General features: G+C 52.6%; 1 protein-coding gene across 3 annotated transcripts in view; it reads left to right on the forward strand.

The window, feature by feature from the left end:
- Positions 1 to 1,495: 1,495 nt before the first annotated feature.
- The window catches only part of Papln (papilin, proteoglycan like sulfated glycoprotein), a 34,236-nt gene continuing 19,335 nt past the window's right edge, over positions 1,496 to 16,396 (forward strand). The window contains exons 1-13 of one of the 3 annotated variants that reach the window (XM_031357186.1): positions 1,496 to 1,604; positions 3,789 to 3,851; positions 8,123 to 8,238; positions 9,453 to 9,513; positions 9,736 to 9,838; positions 12,534 to 12,664; positions 13,301 to 13,424; positions 13,848 to 13,928; positions 14,017 to 14,189; positions 14,272 to 14,395; positions 14,753 to 14,879; positions 15,249 to 15,314; positions 15,771 to 15,978. In XM_031357186.1, coding sequence (XP_031213046.1) covers positions 3,795 to 3,851; positions 8,123 to 8,238; positions 9,453 to 9,513; positions 9,736 to 9,838; positions 12,534 to 12,664; positions 13,301 to 13,424; positions 13,848 to 13,928; positions 14,017 to 14,189; positions 14,272 to 14,395; positions 14,753 to 14,879; positions 15,249 to 15,314; positions 15,771 to 15,978 — 1,371 coding nt within the window. In that variant the 5' untranslated portion in view covers positions 1,496 to 1,604; positions 3,789 to 3,794. Of the gene's footprint in view, positions 1,605 to 2,729; positions 2,737 to 3,788; positions 3,852 to 8,122; positions 8,239 to 9,452; positions 9,514 to 9,735; positions 9,839 to 12,533; positions 12,665 to 13,300; positions 13,425 to 13,847; positions 13,929 to 14,016; positions 14,190 to 14,271; positions 14,396 to 14,752; positions 14,880 to 15,248; positions 15,315 to 15,770; positions 15,979 to 16,396 lie in introns of those variants that run through there. The other 2 variants (XM_031357187.1, XM_031357189.1) reach the window with 2 other exon arrangements.

The raw sequence follows: 16,396 nt of genomic DNA on the forward strand, positions 1-16,396 counted from the left end.
TTTTTTTTTTTTTTTTTTTTAGAAAGAAAGAGAAAGAAAGAAAAGAAGGAAAGAATCCAGATCTGGACTGGGCGTGAGTTGGTTGGTAGAATCTTGTCCAGCATGCCAGCTTGCATGAAACCCTGGCTTTGATGTTTGGGACTAGATGAGCTGGACATAGGCTCTGTAACCACAGCCCTCAGCAGAGTCATCCTCAGCTACACACTGAGGCCAGCCTAGGCCCCATGAGATCCTGCCTTAAGGCAGAACAAAAAGATCCAGGTCCGGGCATCTGGAAAGAAGTCCTAAAAACAGAACCCTAAGAAAGTTCGCGCCTTAGCCACCCCAGCCTTCCGCAGTAGGAGAAACCCCTTTCCTTCCAGGACCTTTGACCTAGTTCAGGAAGGTCCTAGATGAGGGGATAGCCATTTTGAGTGAAGAAACATTTTCCTTTTCTAGGGAGGTTCTAAGTCACTTTACTGCCTGCAGCTGCCAAGCTTTATCTTTACCCAAGAATCCCCTTGAAACCGGGTCTCTGCCTCTGTCTCCTCCCGCACTGGGAAGGATAAAGAGCTCCCTGCTTCCCTCAGTCCAACACCAGCCAAGCTTTGAAGAAGGTGGAAATCCCTGTTGCAAACTGCCCTGTCTACACACCCAGGGAAGGGACCAAGTCAGGGTCAACAAGGAACCCCAGCTTCTGTGACCTCCACAGTCCCAGGCCCAGGGCCTTTTTCTAGGGATGAATAAACTCTGTTTTCTGGAAAGGAATGGTTGGCAAGGAAATGTCTTGATTTATGTGAGTGTATGGGGGGGGGGGCAGAGGGTGTAAAAGCAGGAAGGAAATTAAATTTGCCACAAGTGGAAGTGGTAAGAGCCTCAATGCCAGCTAGTGCCCAGGGCTGTGGCTTACAGTGGTTACCTAGCCTCAACTCCCAGCTGATCTCAACTCCCTGCTGATTTACACAGTTGTTTTTTTTTTTTTTTTTACTGTGATGTTCCATTAGAACTGCAGCGGCTAGGATCAGGATGGAGTGAGTAGGGAGGGAGGCTTCAAAAGCTGGAAAGGGTTGGGGTAGGTTCAAAGTGATGGGGAACCTCCCTCTCTCCCTCCTTCTCTCTCTCTCCCTCCCTCCCCCCTCCTGTCTGTCTGTCTGTCTGTCTGTCTGTCTGTCTGTCTGTCTGTCTGTCAATGTGAACTGCTTGTAGCCAAAGTATAAAATTCAGAAGGTAACACCCAGGTGTGTCGGTGTGAGATCAGTGTAGTGAGGAGGGGTTCTGACAAAGATCTGGAGAGCTTGGGGCAGCGGAAGTGGGACTGAAAAGGTGTCTGGCTCAGACCCAAGACCCAGAGCCCACAGATTTTAAGAATAAGCAAAGCCTTGGCAGGAACCCAAAAAGGAGGAGGCATGGGGCAATGCTGGGCACCCGGGGCCTCTCGGTGGGGCACTGTGCTCCTTCAGGGATTGGAGGTGGGTGTCAGCAGACTGGGTGGGGGAAGATGGGGCGGGGAGGAAAACAGCCAGCCGCGGGGAAAGAAAGTCCAACCTCCCCTGGCTTTCGTCCGTCCCAGCGAGGTTGACCCAAGCTGGGCACCGATAGGGCGGCTCCCGGGCTTCGAGAGACAGGTAGGAAGGCAAGCGGGCGCCTTGGGCAGTGCTTGGGCAGGGCACGCCCCGGGCATCTGTAGGCATCTGCCCCGCCTGGCTTGGGTAGGTCGTGGTGGCGTGGAAGTGAGAGACCACGGGAGGTCCGGCTGTGCGGCGGCTGCGTGAGCATTGAGGAGGGTCTCAGCTCTGCATCTGGAGCCCCGGGTGGGGAGTGGCAGGTAATCGGGTCGCCCGCAGTCCAGCTGCTCTTCTTCTGGAACAGCATACCCCGCCTCCTCTATGCATTGCCCGGGTGAAACCTGCAGACCCAGCGCACCTCCTGGGGATGTTCCAGACCGCAGCCAGCACCTGCCAGGCACCCAGGGCCCCGCGGGAACCGCTCCTCAGTGCCCCTGGGGTCACAAGGCGCCACCCCAGGTCAGGGACTCGAGGTTTGGAAGTGGCCTTGAGTTGAAGGAAGAGGCATTGTCAGGCTTTCCGGACTTTGGAATCTCAGGCACTAGGTCACAGGCCTGGGCAGCGCCTGCAGCAGTGAGAGGAGCTCTTTACTTCTTCAGTCTCCCTCTAGTCAAGCTCATCATCCAGGCTAGTCTGGAAGGGAAACGTCGCCCACCTCCCAGCCCCGTCATCAGTCATCAGTCAGTCCTTGATCGCTGCTGCCCTCAACATCCCTACATCTCCTCAAGTGCGCACTAGACCCCCTTCCCACCTCCTCCCCAGGAGTCTGTGATAAGAATGACTGACTGACTTGCTGTTTGTGGCAAATTAGCCAGGGCTTACATCCATACATATGCTGGTGTAAACTTTGCTGAACGTGGCTTTTGAACGCTGTATTTCATACCTATAAAATGACTGCAAGTTGTTTTATTGTAAAAGAATTCAGAACATCAGTAGAATAACAGATTTAAATATTAACATACCTGTCAGCGCTTGTTTAATGTTCTGTACTGAACTGCACACTGCTTATGTGTCTTTGATACAGAAACATGTGCACACACGCGAGCACACCCCGTGCTACGCATACACCTAATGTGCGCATGCTCATAAGCGTACCGTGCCCACACATGTGAACACCCTGCACAGAACTCTGGGTTCAAGTGTGCGTACGCTCCTTATGAAGACTGAAGGAAGTGATCCTGTGCAGGCAAGGGTTGGTTTTTGATTGGTTTTAAAACAGAAAACGTGTGTGTGTGTGTGTGTGTGTGTGTGTGTGTGTGTGTGTGAGAGAGAGAGAGAGAGAGAGAGAGAGAGAGAGAGAGAGAGAGAGAGAGAGAGAGAGAGAGAGAGAGAGAGAGAGAGAGAGAGAGAGAGTGAGAGAGAGAGAGCACATGGATGGGTGCTAGAGATCCAAACCAGGGTCTTAGCATAGTTAGGCATGAGCTATACCATAAGATTTGCACTTAAATTTTAAAAGCAGTTGAATTTGGGCTGAACCTTTTGGCCTAGACTGGCCTTGAACTCCTGGCCTCTAGTTGTATTTTTGTAGTGGATGGATACTCAGCATTCCCGTAGCTGGGACTTTTTGTGGCAGTGGGGGGCCAGGAAGATGGCTCTGTCAGTGAACTGCTTGAGCAGTCGGACCTGCAGCATGCTCTGCAATTCCAGCCCTGGGTGGGAGGAGCAAGGAGGTGGATCCCTTCTACCCATTGGCCAGCCAGCCTTGTAGAAAAAGCAGAGTTAAAGGTTCAAAGACAGACACTGCCCCAAAAAGTAAGGTGAGCAGAGCAGCTGAGCAAGACACCCACGATCAACCTCTGGTCTTCACACACACGCACAACACACATACACATGCATGCACACACGCACACATGCACACACGCACGCACACAACATACTTACTTTGAGTAATGAAAATTGACTGCAAATCTATTTTTATTCGTTGTCTTTAAAGAGGATGAAACGGCTTTAAAAATTCTTACTGAGCTGAACAGTCTGGTTACTTTGATTGCAAACTCAGTTCTGGAGCTGGGGAGCATAATGGGATTTTCAGTCACTCTTTTCCTCTCTGGAACCCCCAAAACAACAGGCAGAGCTTCTGCCTGCTGTCAGGCAGGCCTTTTCCTCCTGAGTGAGTTGCATGGCATGTTGTCTAGTGACCACTGTGGTGCTCCCAGCAAACCTGGTGAGTCTCCATGAGAGGAACATGCAACGTTGGGGAGTCGTGGTATCCCCTCTGGCTCTAACCAGTGGCTTCTCCTGCAGACAGAGATGCAGCTGCTCCTTCTCCTGTTCCTGCTGCTGATGGCCTCCACTCCAGGGTCTTGGGTGAGTGCAGCCCTGCCAGGGCCTGGGAGGTTCTTTCAGGAGAGGTGGGAGAAGGGCAGTGTGACTTGTCGAGAAGGATTGAGCCCACAGCTCCCCAGCTCCTTCAGAAACGAGGGGGCACCAATGGAGGTCTGACTGGGGTGCTTAGATTCCTAACTGGACACAGGGCTGTCTGCAGGAACCAATGTCCCATTTAGTTCTCCTACCTGAAGGTGATGGGTACATCCCACTGGGCCCTGGCTAATGCCACAGAGCATTCACCATGACTTCTTCCCTTTAAAAAGACCCAGAGATGGCTGGGCAGTGGTGACGCATGCCTTTAATCCCAGCACTTGGGAGGCAGAGGCAGGCAGATTTCTGAGTTCGAGGCCAGCCTGGTCTACAGAGTGAGTTCCAGGACAGCCAGGGCTATACAGAGAAACCCTGTCTCAAAAAACCAAAAAAAAAAAAAAAAAAAAAAAAAAAAAAAAAAAAGACCCAGAGATGTACTGCTGGAACCAGCCCCACCAACCCCCTGCCTGAAGGAGATGGCTGGAATGTTCCCTCTCTCTCTGAGGTTCAGTATGCAGCCACTAGGTCCATGTGTTTCTTGGACAGTTGAAATGTATACAACCAAGGAGATTTTGATGTTGATTTGAACTTGACTTGAACTAGAGGTGGCTGTGGCTATCAGGTTAGATAGAGAAAATCTCAAAGTGGGTTCTGGAAGCTGAATGGTGATCAGGTATCTGTTTTCATGAGGGAAGCCCAAGGAACAAGGATCCTAGGAGTCATAAGGACCCTTTTGGGACAGAGGGTCTGCAGAGGTGGGTGCTAACCTGAAGAGAGAACACAGAGGATGCCAGGTCCCCTTCTACCCCGGGTATCTTCCTACGAGGGAGACCACAGTCTTGCCCATCCTCCAGGAAGGTCTAAATGAGCGAGGAAAGTCTCAAAGGGCTAGGACTGCTACCCTGGGGAGGAGAGAGGACAGTGCTGCCTCTATGGTAATATGGGTGGAGACAAACAGGACAGGCAGGAGTGGGTACCAGTGCTAGGCACTGGGCAGCCCCCAAAAGCTCATACTCTGACACATAGGCCTGTCAGGCAGTTGGTGGGCTGCAGCCTCACTTCCTCATGTTCTTCTGATGTGTTACCTGTGCCAGCCTATATCCCTGACTCCCTAGGTCCTGCTCTGAGGTCCTTCAGCACAGGCTGGTGAAAGCCGGGGTGGAGAGGTCTCCATGTCAGCGTCAGATCCCCAGGATGAGATCCCAGAGCCACCCCATAACAGCTGCTCAAACCTAGCCCATTCTCCAAGCCATAGATTCCTGGGATTTGGCACACCTTAAGTTGTCCTACGGACTAATCAATGATTGGGAAGCACACTGGATTCTGTGAGGTCACTTCTCCCATGTAGGGGACACATGTGGCCTTCTGCTTCAGCCTCTCCCCCTTACTCCCCAGCATGAAAGGCCTAGATGAGGTTGGGTTCTTTCCCTGTCCTCTGGTAGAGAAGTATGACCCAGGTTCACTGCTCAGCGGCCTCTAACTGGTGGCAGGATCCACCAGGGGGTCCTGATCACCCTAGGGTCCCTGTCAGGGTTGATTAATTGGCTTAATACAATGACTGGCTAGATGATCAAAAGCAAGGCTGGGAGTCCCCTCGCCTGCCCTGTTGTCTCCGTCTCCTTCCCACACTCATCCTAGTGCCCGGCAGGCAGCCTGGTCTTGTGGACACAGGCAGGAAAGGGGGCTCCTGAGCTGGGGCTAGAGGAAGGGTGGGGTGCAGAGAGCATGATACAGGTGGGGACAGGCCCAGAGCAGGGTTAGGCCACACCACCTCCTGGCTTCCTATCACCACAGAGCTTGAGGTTTAGATAATTACACAGAAAAGGAACTGTGCTCTTGCCACTCGGGACCCGATATATATGTGGAAAGGTGCAGGGGGCGTGGCTCAGCATTATACAGACCAGGGCTCACACACATGCCAGCAGGAGGCCTCTATCTTAGAGGTGCTGGTCACGGGAAACAAGGAATGTAGGCACCCAGCAGGAGTGTGGCCTCTACAGAGCCCCAAGTTTAGGCCACTCCCCTACCTGTAAGACAACGGAAAATGCCTCTGTGGGCCAGAGCTGTGGACGCATGAAGTTGGTCCTATCTTGTCTCCAGAAGAGTTAGATTTCTGGGGGTTGTTGCACCAAGAGGACTAGACAAATATCTAAATAGACCCTGGGCAGGGCCTGCAGTAGCCAGGCATGTGAGGGCTACATCCTAGTACTTACCACATGGCAGCAAGACTGGAGGGTTATGCAGGCTAGAATCTCATTCTGGAAAGTCACTCCCCCACATCTACACAGTAAGCACCCACTTTAAAATAGAAACTCAAGCCGAATAAAACCAGCTTGCATTTCACTGCCAGAATACCTGAGCGCTTTGGGTCACTGGTTTGGAAAGTTTGGGAGTTCTGTTCTATCTAGAACTGAAGGAGACGATGATTTACAGCGAGAGGCAAGACCTTTGGTCTGGCTGACCTCTGCTTGGCTTTGTGTGGTTAAGTGAGTTTGGTGCGGTTTGCTCTGCTTCTGAACTGCGCTCTACAAAAACAAGAGTAATGAGATACTAGGTGTTGGACATCAGCAAACTTCCCTGCTCACCTCGGGCTGGCAGGCTGGGAGGGTCCCTGTCGGGGAAGGACTTGTTTCTCTTTGTTCACACTTGAACTCCTTCTAAATAATGGGAGTTATATTTCCTAAAGGTTCATATGATGACACTTCAAAATTAAGCCCCTCTTCAGCACATGGGACATGTTTACAGCACATCCCCTGCCTCTTGGCACCCTTGTCTAGTTGCTTAGGATCCAGTGACTCGTTTGGCTACCTGCTCCCCCAGGCAGGTGGGGATACAGCCGTAGGACAAGCACTTGAGCCTGTAGTGTGTGACGCCTTGGCTCTCCTGCTGTCCCTCTGCGTCATTCTCTTTGGGAACCATTAGGCTATACGGCTTAGGTGAGAGAATGTGTGTACCACGTGGCCATGTGATTCTGGTTGCAAGGTTTCATACTTCCTTGACACTTCCATGGTGTGATTTCAAGAAGGCAGATTAGATCTACCTCAAATAAACACTTGGGGCCCGGAAGTTCCCAGCTATTTCATTTCACAAAGTCCCCACAGTTTGAGGCCTAATCTTATTCCCAAGTCAATGCCCAGTCTGAAGGGCTGTTCCCACTCTAGACATCACACGGGGTTTTCCAGCAGAAAGGAGTGTGGGAGGAAGAGGAGGACAAATGTCCATTCACTCTCCCCAGAGTACTCCAAACCACTGCCCAACACTTGTATTTATGTACCACTGAGGAGAACTTAGGGATGGGCCAGTAAGCTACAGGAAGCTAAGAGTAAGATTCTCTTTTAAGAGGCAAGGGAAGTGCGTATTGGGATGCCCCCAGGAGGCCACTAAATACTGTGGTATTCCCCCATCCCCAACCCACAGAGGGCAAAATGATAAAGTTCCTAGTTTAATAGACCAGAACTGTAGAAGTTTCTGGAAGGGAACTCACTTACATCTAGAGCAGAAGAGGCTCAACCAGAAGGGGCTTGGGCAGCTTTTTCCAGGGAATCCTACTGAAGCTCTGTCCTGTCTTGGGGTTACTCTCTGAACAGATAGAGCCCCACCTACCTGAGGACCTGCCTTGATCTGTCCCACCCTTATAGGTCTGTCTGGAAAGGGACAGGCCTGCTGATCCCCAGGCTCTACTCTAAGGGACATCAAGCCAGGCTCTGAGCTTGCCATAGCATAGCAAGGGGAGGAAGTTAGGGGAGGAAGGCTCTCCTGCACCACCTGGCTAACAGTAGACACCCAGGACATGGGGCCACCTTGCTGGATAAGTAGACCATAGTGAAGTAAGATAACAGGCCCAGAGTAATGAATCAAAGTACCCTTGTCCTAGATCCCCTCCCCTTTAAAAAAGGATCCCTTCCACATTAGAGTGGACCCACACATGCCTGCACTTGGTGCAGGGCCCCTCCTCCGGGCCTCCTGAAACTGCACACTCTTCCCAGCTGACTGAGCGCAGTTACACCTATGCTGGCTCTCCCTTCCACTACTTAGACAGCAGGTTAAGTTTGCAATGAATATTATTAGGACTACCCAGAGGTGTTTCTGTGTCCTAAAGGCTGGAAGCCTCTAGACTCTGTGAACTGGATGGGAGCATCTTTAGAAGAGGGTCCTCGGAAGGGATCTGGGTGAGCAAAGGCAGAGGCGGTGAGTCACAGCCGGAGCACATTTTTCCACAGGCTCGAAATGTGAGGCGCCAGAGTGACACCTGGGGCGCCTGGGGCGAATGGAGTCCCTGCAGCCGGACCTGTGGCGGAGGCATCAGCTTCCGGGAGCGCCCCTGTTACTCCCAGAGGTAGGGAGGGAAGGCCCAGAGAGTCTGGCAGCAGCTTAAAAGAGGCCAAGTGAGGAACGTCTGGCTGCTGGGTGGGAGCCTGACATCAGGGCTATTATGTGACAGATTCATTGTGGAAGAGTGACGGGGCCTACGGGAAAACAAGTATCTTCCATGTACTCACCCTGGACTCCAACTTAGCCTAGATTGAGAGGAGCTGGGCCGGGTCTGCTTCCTCCGGCTTAAGCCTGTGGTTAAGCCTGGTTAATGAAGAGCAGTCGTCCTCAGTTCCTAGTTGCTGGGGTTTCTTTGCCCCCAGCTGCTTTGTCAAGTGCAGAGGACCCTCCTCTAACAAGTGACTAAGAATTTACTCTGTGCACTGTGCTGGGATGGGAACTGTAAGGAGGAGGGGAGGGTACGAAGGAACGGTAATGAGGCGCTCCCTACTGGCGTTTTTGTGAACTGGTTCCTGAGAATCTCTGGGAGTCTGGCATAGGACTGTCATCTCAGCCCTAGGAAGGTGGAGGCAGGATAATGACATGTTCAAGACCCTCCTCCCCTACAGAGTCAACCTTGGACGTAGTCTCACAAAACCTAAATAATAAATAGCCAGCTGGACGATGGTGGCGCACGCCTTTCATTCCAGCACTTGGGAGGCAGAGGCAGGCAGATCTCTGAAGCCAACCTGGTTTACAGAATGAATTCCAGGATAGCCAGGGCTACACACAGAGTAACCCCGTCTTGAAAAAAAACAAAAAAAACATAACCCAAAACAAAAAAATTTCAAGCACCTCCCCAAAACAACTAACCCCCCCCCAAAAAAACCCCAGAACGTCTAACATCCTGAATTATTTATTTCCAAGTTGCAGACTGAACCCACAGGTAGAGTATGTGAAGTTCCAGGGCCTTGTGGCTGGAGTAGGGAGGGGGCCTACGGGAAAACAAGTATCTTCCACGTATTCACCCTGGATTCCAATTTAGCCTCGATTGAGAGGAGCTGAGCCGGGTCTGCTTCCAGCCCAGAGATGGTCGGTATGGTTAGCCTAAGGGTAGGGATGGTCAGCCTAAGAACCATAAAACATAGTCTGGTTACAACCATCCAAGGGTTTTTGGCCGGAGTGCAACCCCCTCCCTGCAATTGCCTTGGACTCTGATCCAGCCTTGCCCACCAGGGTGCATCAAGAAGAGGCGGGTGGGGGACGTTGGGGTCTTCTCGATGTTCTTTCGATCTGCAGGAGAGACGGAGGCACCAGCTGCGTGGGCCCCGCTCGCAGCCACCGCACCTGCCACACGGAGGTAAGACCCGTCTGCCCTCCCCACTCCATTCCCACCCCCTATCCCCACCTCCTCACGGCCCTGCCTTTGACCTGCCAGGCACTGCGGGAGAGCAAGAGGGGTGGGATAGAAGCGCAGGACCCCAGGGCTCCAGGACACCGGGGATGGATAGGGGAGGACCGTAACCTCCTCAGTTAACCCACGCTGACACCTATGTTCTCTGACATACATGTTCTCAATCAGAGCTGCCCAGACGGCGTGCGGGACTTCCGGGCCGAGCAGTGCGCAGAGTTCGACGGCACGGACTTCCAGGGTCGGCGCTACCGGTGGCTGCCCTACTATGCAGGTAAGCAGCGCCACCTTGCTCTGTAGGCACCATTACTGAAGCACAGCAGTTCTTATCGCCCCTCAAAGGTACCTTGCCACTTAAACAAGGATCCGATCCTTAGCGCGCCCACTGCAACCCAATAACAGGTCTTAACTTTCTCTTCAATATGCATATATATATATGTTTGAAACAGGGTTTCTCTGTGTAGCCCCCCTAGCTGTCCTGGAATTCACTCTGTAGACCAGGCAGGCCTCGAACTCAGAAATCTGCCTGTCTCTGCCTCCCAAGTGCTGGGATTAAAGGCGTGTGCCACCACTGCATTTTTATTTTTAAAAGCAACTTTGGTGTACCTGTCTCCAATCTGGCTTTGTTCAGTTCTGAACTCCTGTGCCCCAGAGGCTTAGAGTGAGGGGCCACCTGGAGGCATGATGCTGCTTGGAACCAAGAGTACCGTTATAGATCAGTTATAGATCCAGCTATATCAGTGGTCTGAGAAACACTGGGTGGGGCTCAGGAAAAAGAATACCACTGTATATATATCTGGATAATTTTGGAACAGCTAGAAGACCTCTTAGGAGCTAGAGTGTAACTCCAGGGTAGAGTGTGTGCCTAGCGTGTACAAGGCACTAGCAGACAGACAGACAGACAGACAGACAGACAGACAGACAGAATGCCATCTGAGGGTGGGAGACCAGAAGAGGGTATCTGATTCTTTGGAACTGAATTTAGATGGTTGTATTCTGCCTGACATGGGTGATGGGAACTGAACTTAGGCCTTCTGGGAAAGTGGCTAGTGTTCTTAACTGCTGAGCCATCTCTTTAGCCAAAACTTAAAGTTGAGTTGGCTTTTCACCACCAGCTCTAGGTAGTGTATACCTGCAAAAAAACAGTGCTTCTGCCAGGAGTTCAAGGGTAGCCTGGGGTATATTGTGAGTTCCAGCCTGAACTGCTTGGTGATACCCTTTCTAAAACTAAGCTTAAGAAGCAAGCCTCAGGGGAAATCTGGGGCATTGCTTTTCTCTGCAAAGAGACACCTCACACTCTGATTTCCAACACTGAATGTCGTCCCCTCCATGGTCCTGGGGTCACCATGGCCAGAGAAATGGCCCACTGGGGCTCTTTGGGATGCAGTACTCCTGAGGTGTATGTTAGAAGTAGCTTTCATGGGTTGAAGAGATGATTCCATGGTTAAGAGCACTAGCTGCTCTTCCACAAGACCCGAGTTCAATTCTCAGCACCCACAGGGCAGCACAACCAGCTGTAACTCCAGTGCCAGGGGAATCTGACATCCTCTTCTGGCCTCCATGCACGGGCACAAACATGCACACAGGAAAAACACCCACACATATTAAAACAACAACAATAACAAAAGCAACCTTTCACATGGGGCTAAAGAGATGGCCCAGCACTTAAGAGCACTAGCACCCATGTCAGGCAGAATGCAACCATCTAAATCCAGTTCTGAGGAACTGGATACCCTCTTCTGGTCTCCCACCCTCAGATGTCTGTCTGTCTGTCTGTCTGTCTGTCTGTCTGTCTGTCTGTCTGTCTCTCTCTCTCACACACACACACACACACACACACAAATGATGATGATGATGGTAATAACATGGGGATAGGGCTGGAAAGATGGGTCCATAGTTAAGCACTCTTAACTTACAGAGGACCTGAGTTGACTTTTCACCACCAGCTCTCGGGGATCCCAGACCCTCTTCTGGCCTCTGTGGCACCTGTATTCACATGTACACACATGCATGCATATAGATAGTTAATCTTTATTTATTTTATCTTAAAATTATATTATATTAAAATTAAAATTATTATAGTGGTTGGCTGCTTTACGGTGGACATGATTACAATCTTGCTAGTGCTTTGGGGATATTTATGGTCATTCTTAGTCATACAGGGAATTAAGGGCCAGCCTGGTTTATAATTTTGGGGAAAAGGGGGGGTGGCACAGGCAGGCTCTCACCATGTAGCTCTGGCTGTCCTGGAACCAGGTTGGCTTCCAAGTCAGAGATCCCCCTGCCTCTGCCTATTGGTGCTGGAATTTAAAATGTGCACCACCATGCCCAGCCCTTAAGGCTGTACTCAGGTGGAAACCTCACCTCATAATAAAATGGCAAAGTAAAGAATGGAGTTTTTCATACTCACAGAGAATATCCCTTTTCCCTGGGAGAGAGGGCAGGAGTCTGTGCTGTTTGGGGAGAGGGGCATTGCCATAAAAGCCTTCTCTCCTGGCAAGGGTCACTTCCGGCTGCTGCTGCCTCCCTTGGTGGTTCCTACAAGGCCTTGTTCTGGGATCAGCCTCCCACCCTCTTGCCCACACAGTCCCCAACAGGTGTTCAGGCCTTAGTTTCTCTTCATTGCTGTGGTAAAACACCATGAAATGTAGCTTGTAAAAGGAATTTATTTGGGCTTGTGGTTCCAGAGAGAGAGAGTCTGTAGTGGCTGGTGGCTTGTGTGGGAACCTGGTTGGTGATATTTCAATCACCTACAATAAGAGAACTCAAGCAGGAGGTGAGGGGAGGAGGCTGTAAACTTTGAAAGACACACCCAGTGATGTACACCACCGCACAATGTCCCATAACCTCCCCAGACAGCAGCACTAACTGGGGACCACGTGTTTCAATACATGAGCCTGTGAGGGAGAGCTTTTATTCAAACCAGAGTTTGGTGCCAAGATGCCAGCTCTCTCCTCTTGCCCACCTAGCCCCTAATAAATGTGAGCTGAACTGCATTCCCAAGGGGCAGAACTTCTACTACAAGCACAGGGACGCCGTGGTGGATGGGACACCCTGTGATCCTGGCAAGCGGGACGTCTGTGTGGACGGCGTCTGCCGAGTGAGTTGTACCCCATCCCAGCTGGACCAAGTGGCTGTTGGGAGCTTGGTAGCTTAAGTTACTAGCTCCCAGAATGCAATGCAGTCATCAGAGATATTCCCTGACCACCTTGGCTTTGTCCTTGAGAACACTAACCTCATCAAAGAAACTCTCTGGATGGCTAAAGCTGCCCTCAACCAAACCCAACCAAATGTGAAGGGGTGGCTGTATGTGGTGAAAGGATGCTAGACATTTCTCTACCCATCTTGTGCTTTCTTCTCCTCTGGGTCAGCTTCAGCCTCGTGCAGGCTCTTCTCATGAGCCTGAGACAAGATGGCAGCTCCAGGCCTCTACTACTCCGGTCTGAATGGCAGCCTGAGTCCCAGCTCTCTGTCCTGTCAGCCTGGGCTCACTATTCTCTGAGGAAAGGAGGGGATCAGCCCTCTGGCATGCCCAAGCCCACAGTTATGGAGTTCCATCCAAAAATGGGAGAGATACGACCTTCAAAGGGAGGCAGGGAGTGGTTAGCGGGAGCCGGGATGGGTCTGAGCCATTCTGGACCCTGCTGTCCAGCCTGGGGCATTTGGAATCGTTTGCCCCCTTCTCCTGTTCTATCCCACCTTGCTCTCACTTCCTCCCCTTGCCCCCTCCTCACAGGTGGTTGGCTGTGATCACGAGCTGGACTCAACCAAGCAGGAGGACAAGTGTCTGCAGTGTGGGGGCGATGGCTCATCCTGCTATCCAGTCACAGGAACCTTTGATGCCAATGATCTCAGCAGAGGTGGGGTCGTACGGGGTCTCTGCTGGGGTCTGTTGCCCAACCACCTTGGCTTGTCTGTCACCTTCTCTGACCAAGGCTTGAGGCCAAGTAATCCTCCCCCTGGCACTCAGTGGGTCTGGCTCAGGTCATGTGGCTGCAGAGTCACATGTGCCCTACACAGGATCCTTCTCCTCATGCACCCACCTTGGTTGGGACCCTCACCCATGTGTGCAGTCTAATCTCACACCACTGACACCACTCACCCTCATCCCCTTCACATACACACCCCATCTCGTCCCATATTATTGTTCTCTCTCCCAAGCTGTCCTGGTACCCAGAGCCTATTTCCAACCGCACCCCAACTCTGACCTTTGTAAAGCTGCCTCTGCCAAAAGTCCCACCAAGAGCAAACCAGCACCCTCTCCTGGATCTTGTTCCAATCAGGCTACAACCAAATCTTCATCATCCCGGCTGGGGCCACTAGTATTCGCATCGAGGAAGCCGCTGCCAGCAGGAATTTCCTGGGTGAGAGAGATGCTTTGGAGCTGGGCAGCCTGGGGCACAAAGGGACAACTTGCTGTCCCACGTCCCCTGACAGGCTGGGTTTCCACAGCTGTGAAGAGCATCCGCGGCGAGTACTATCTCAATGGGCACTGGACCATTGAGGCAGCCCAGGCTCTTCCAGTGGCCAGCACTGTCCTACAGTACGAACGGGGTGTGGAGGGGGACCTGGCTCCTGAGCGGCTCCAGGCACGGGGTCCCACCTCAGAGCCCCTGGTCATCGAGGTGAGTGGGTCACAGAGGGAAGTGCCCTGCCAGGGCTATCATGAGCCAGGCAGGGGGACTTCAGCAAAGACACTCTCTGCAGCTCATCAGCCAAGAGTCCAACCCTGGAGTACGCTACGAGTACTACTTGCCCATGAATGACCCCGGCCGGGGCTTCAGCTGGAGCCATGGTTCCTGGGGTGACTGCAGCGCTGAGTGCGGTGGAGGTGAACACTGGGGTCCGGGGGAGGACAAGTACCCTATCCTCAAGGCACTCCACTACTGGGGAGGGACATCTCCACATATGGAAAAAGTTAGGTGTCCCCATGAAGGGCTGCAGCCTACCCTAGGATGGGGCAGACCTAGGAGAAGTGGCACACTGGGGGTTGGAGCTCATGACGATCTGTCACTCACACCCAGGACTCTTTGAGCCTCAGCTTCTCCCTCTGTAGGATAAGGATGATGGTGGTACTTGTCAGAGAGGGACACATGGGACTTAACCAGGGTGAGCTGTGGGTCCAGTCCAGAAGGTCCCTAACTAGTGAGTTCATTTGGGGAGCCCTGTGTAACCCTCCTCCTGACAGGTCGCCAGTCCCGCCTGGTATTCTGCACCATTGACAATGAGGCCTATCCAGACCACATGTGCCAACACCAGCCTCGGCCAGCCCACCGACGTTCGTGCAACACTCAACCATGTCCCAAGACCAAGCGGTGAGGCCTTGCCAGCCCCTTCCACCTTTGGTGGAGCCCAGGAACCTGGGTGGGAAGGGAGGGGAAGCCCTAAACAGCTTTAGGCATAGGCTGAAGGTTGGGGGGCAGGGCTCCTCACATCAGGTGGCAGCTGTCACTGAGGGAGGTGGTGAATGGGCCTGAACATGAGACCCAGGACAGTTCTCTCCATTCATGGGTTTCCTCAGAGTACTCAGAATGCCCAGTCTGGGAACAGGAGGATTTGGGGACAGTGTCAGAGGTCCCTGTCTGAGGTAACAGGGGGCTCAAGCAGATGCGTAGGGGTGAGTGAGGCAGGATTTGGCCAAAGGGCCAGTAGACTTTGGCAAACACCTTTGTTCGTGCACAAAGGATCTCTTTCCTGCACCGGCCTGGAGCGTGGCGCTATGCTGGGGCCCAGCATATGTGTGGGAACAGGTAATCCGTGGGCCAGGGGGTTCCTGCGGGGCTGGTGTTGCTCCCCTCACCCTCCTGGCCTGGTGAGATGGTGGTGGCTTGTCTTTGCATGACGTGTTTGGGGCTTTCCTTTCCTTTGGTTCTTGTACCCCAGCCAGGCAGGGCTTCTCCACTTCCTGGGAGAACAGCCTTTCTGGAGATCACCTCACACAAGATAGCAACCCGTGGAGTCTGGCAGCAATGTCAGGACCCAGTGAGAAAGAGGGAGGGAGAGTCGGGGCACAGATAGGAAAACTGAGGGGCAGCAGCCAGGTGACAGAGACCTTTCAGGGCCCAGCGAGCTATAGGGGATTGCCTAGGAGGCCTGGCTGGTGGTCTCTCTACAGAGTTCTTGGGAGGGCCCTCGAGGCACTCTGTGTTGGGGAGCTGCAGCCTCCTGGACTGGTCTTAACTGCCCCCTTTCATTTTTTTGGTCAGCTGGAAGGTAGGACCATGGACCCCCTGCTCGGTCTCCTGTGGGGGTGGATTCCAGTCTCGCTCTGTCTACTGCATATCCTCAGATGGGACAGGTGGCCAGGAAGCTACTGAGGAGATCCAGTGTGCTGGCCTAGCTGGGAAGCCCCCTACCACACAGACTTGCAACCTGCAGCACTGTGCGGTCTGGAGCGTGGAGCCCTGGGGAGAGGTGAGGCCCTGCCTAGGACGAGGAGTTGTGTCTTAGACCTGGGCTTGAAATGCTTGCCTTCTGCTGAGGTCCTCAGAGAGTAAGGGACCTAGCTGGCCATCTTGGAAGATGTGGCCAAAGCTGGGATGATACACAAATTCTAGACTCTGGTCCAGGCTTCTCCTACAATCTCTAGCATCCCAGGGCTAGATGGGAAAAGGGTTTGTCTTGGCCAGAAGACAGAGCCAGACGTGTTTGGGGATAAGGGTCTCCAGCATCTATATGCACTCAAGTACATTACAGGGCATGGAGGCTGGAGAGTCATCTCAGTGGTTAAGAACGCTTGCTGCTTGCCAGGCAGTGGTAGCACCTGCCTTTAATCCCAGCACTTGGGAGGCAGAGGCAGGCAGATTTCTGAGTTTGAGGCCAGCCTGATCTA

Source organism: Mastomys coucha, unplaced genomic scaffold, assembly GCF_008632895.1.
Source record: "Mastomys coucha isolate ucsf_1 unplaced genomic scaffold, UCSF_Mcou_1 pScaffold6, whole genome shotgun sequence".
NCBI lineage: Eukaryota > Metazoa > Chordata > Mammalia > Rodentia > Muridae > Mastomys > Mastomys coucha.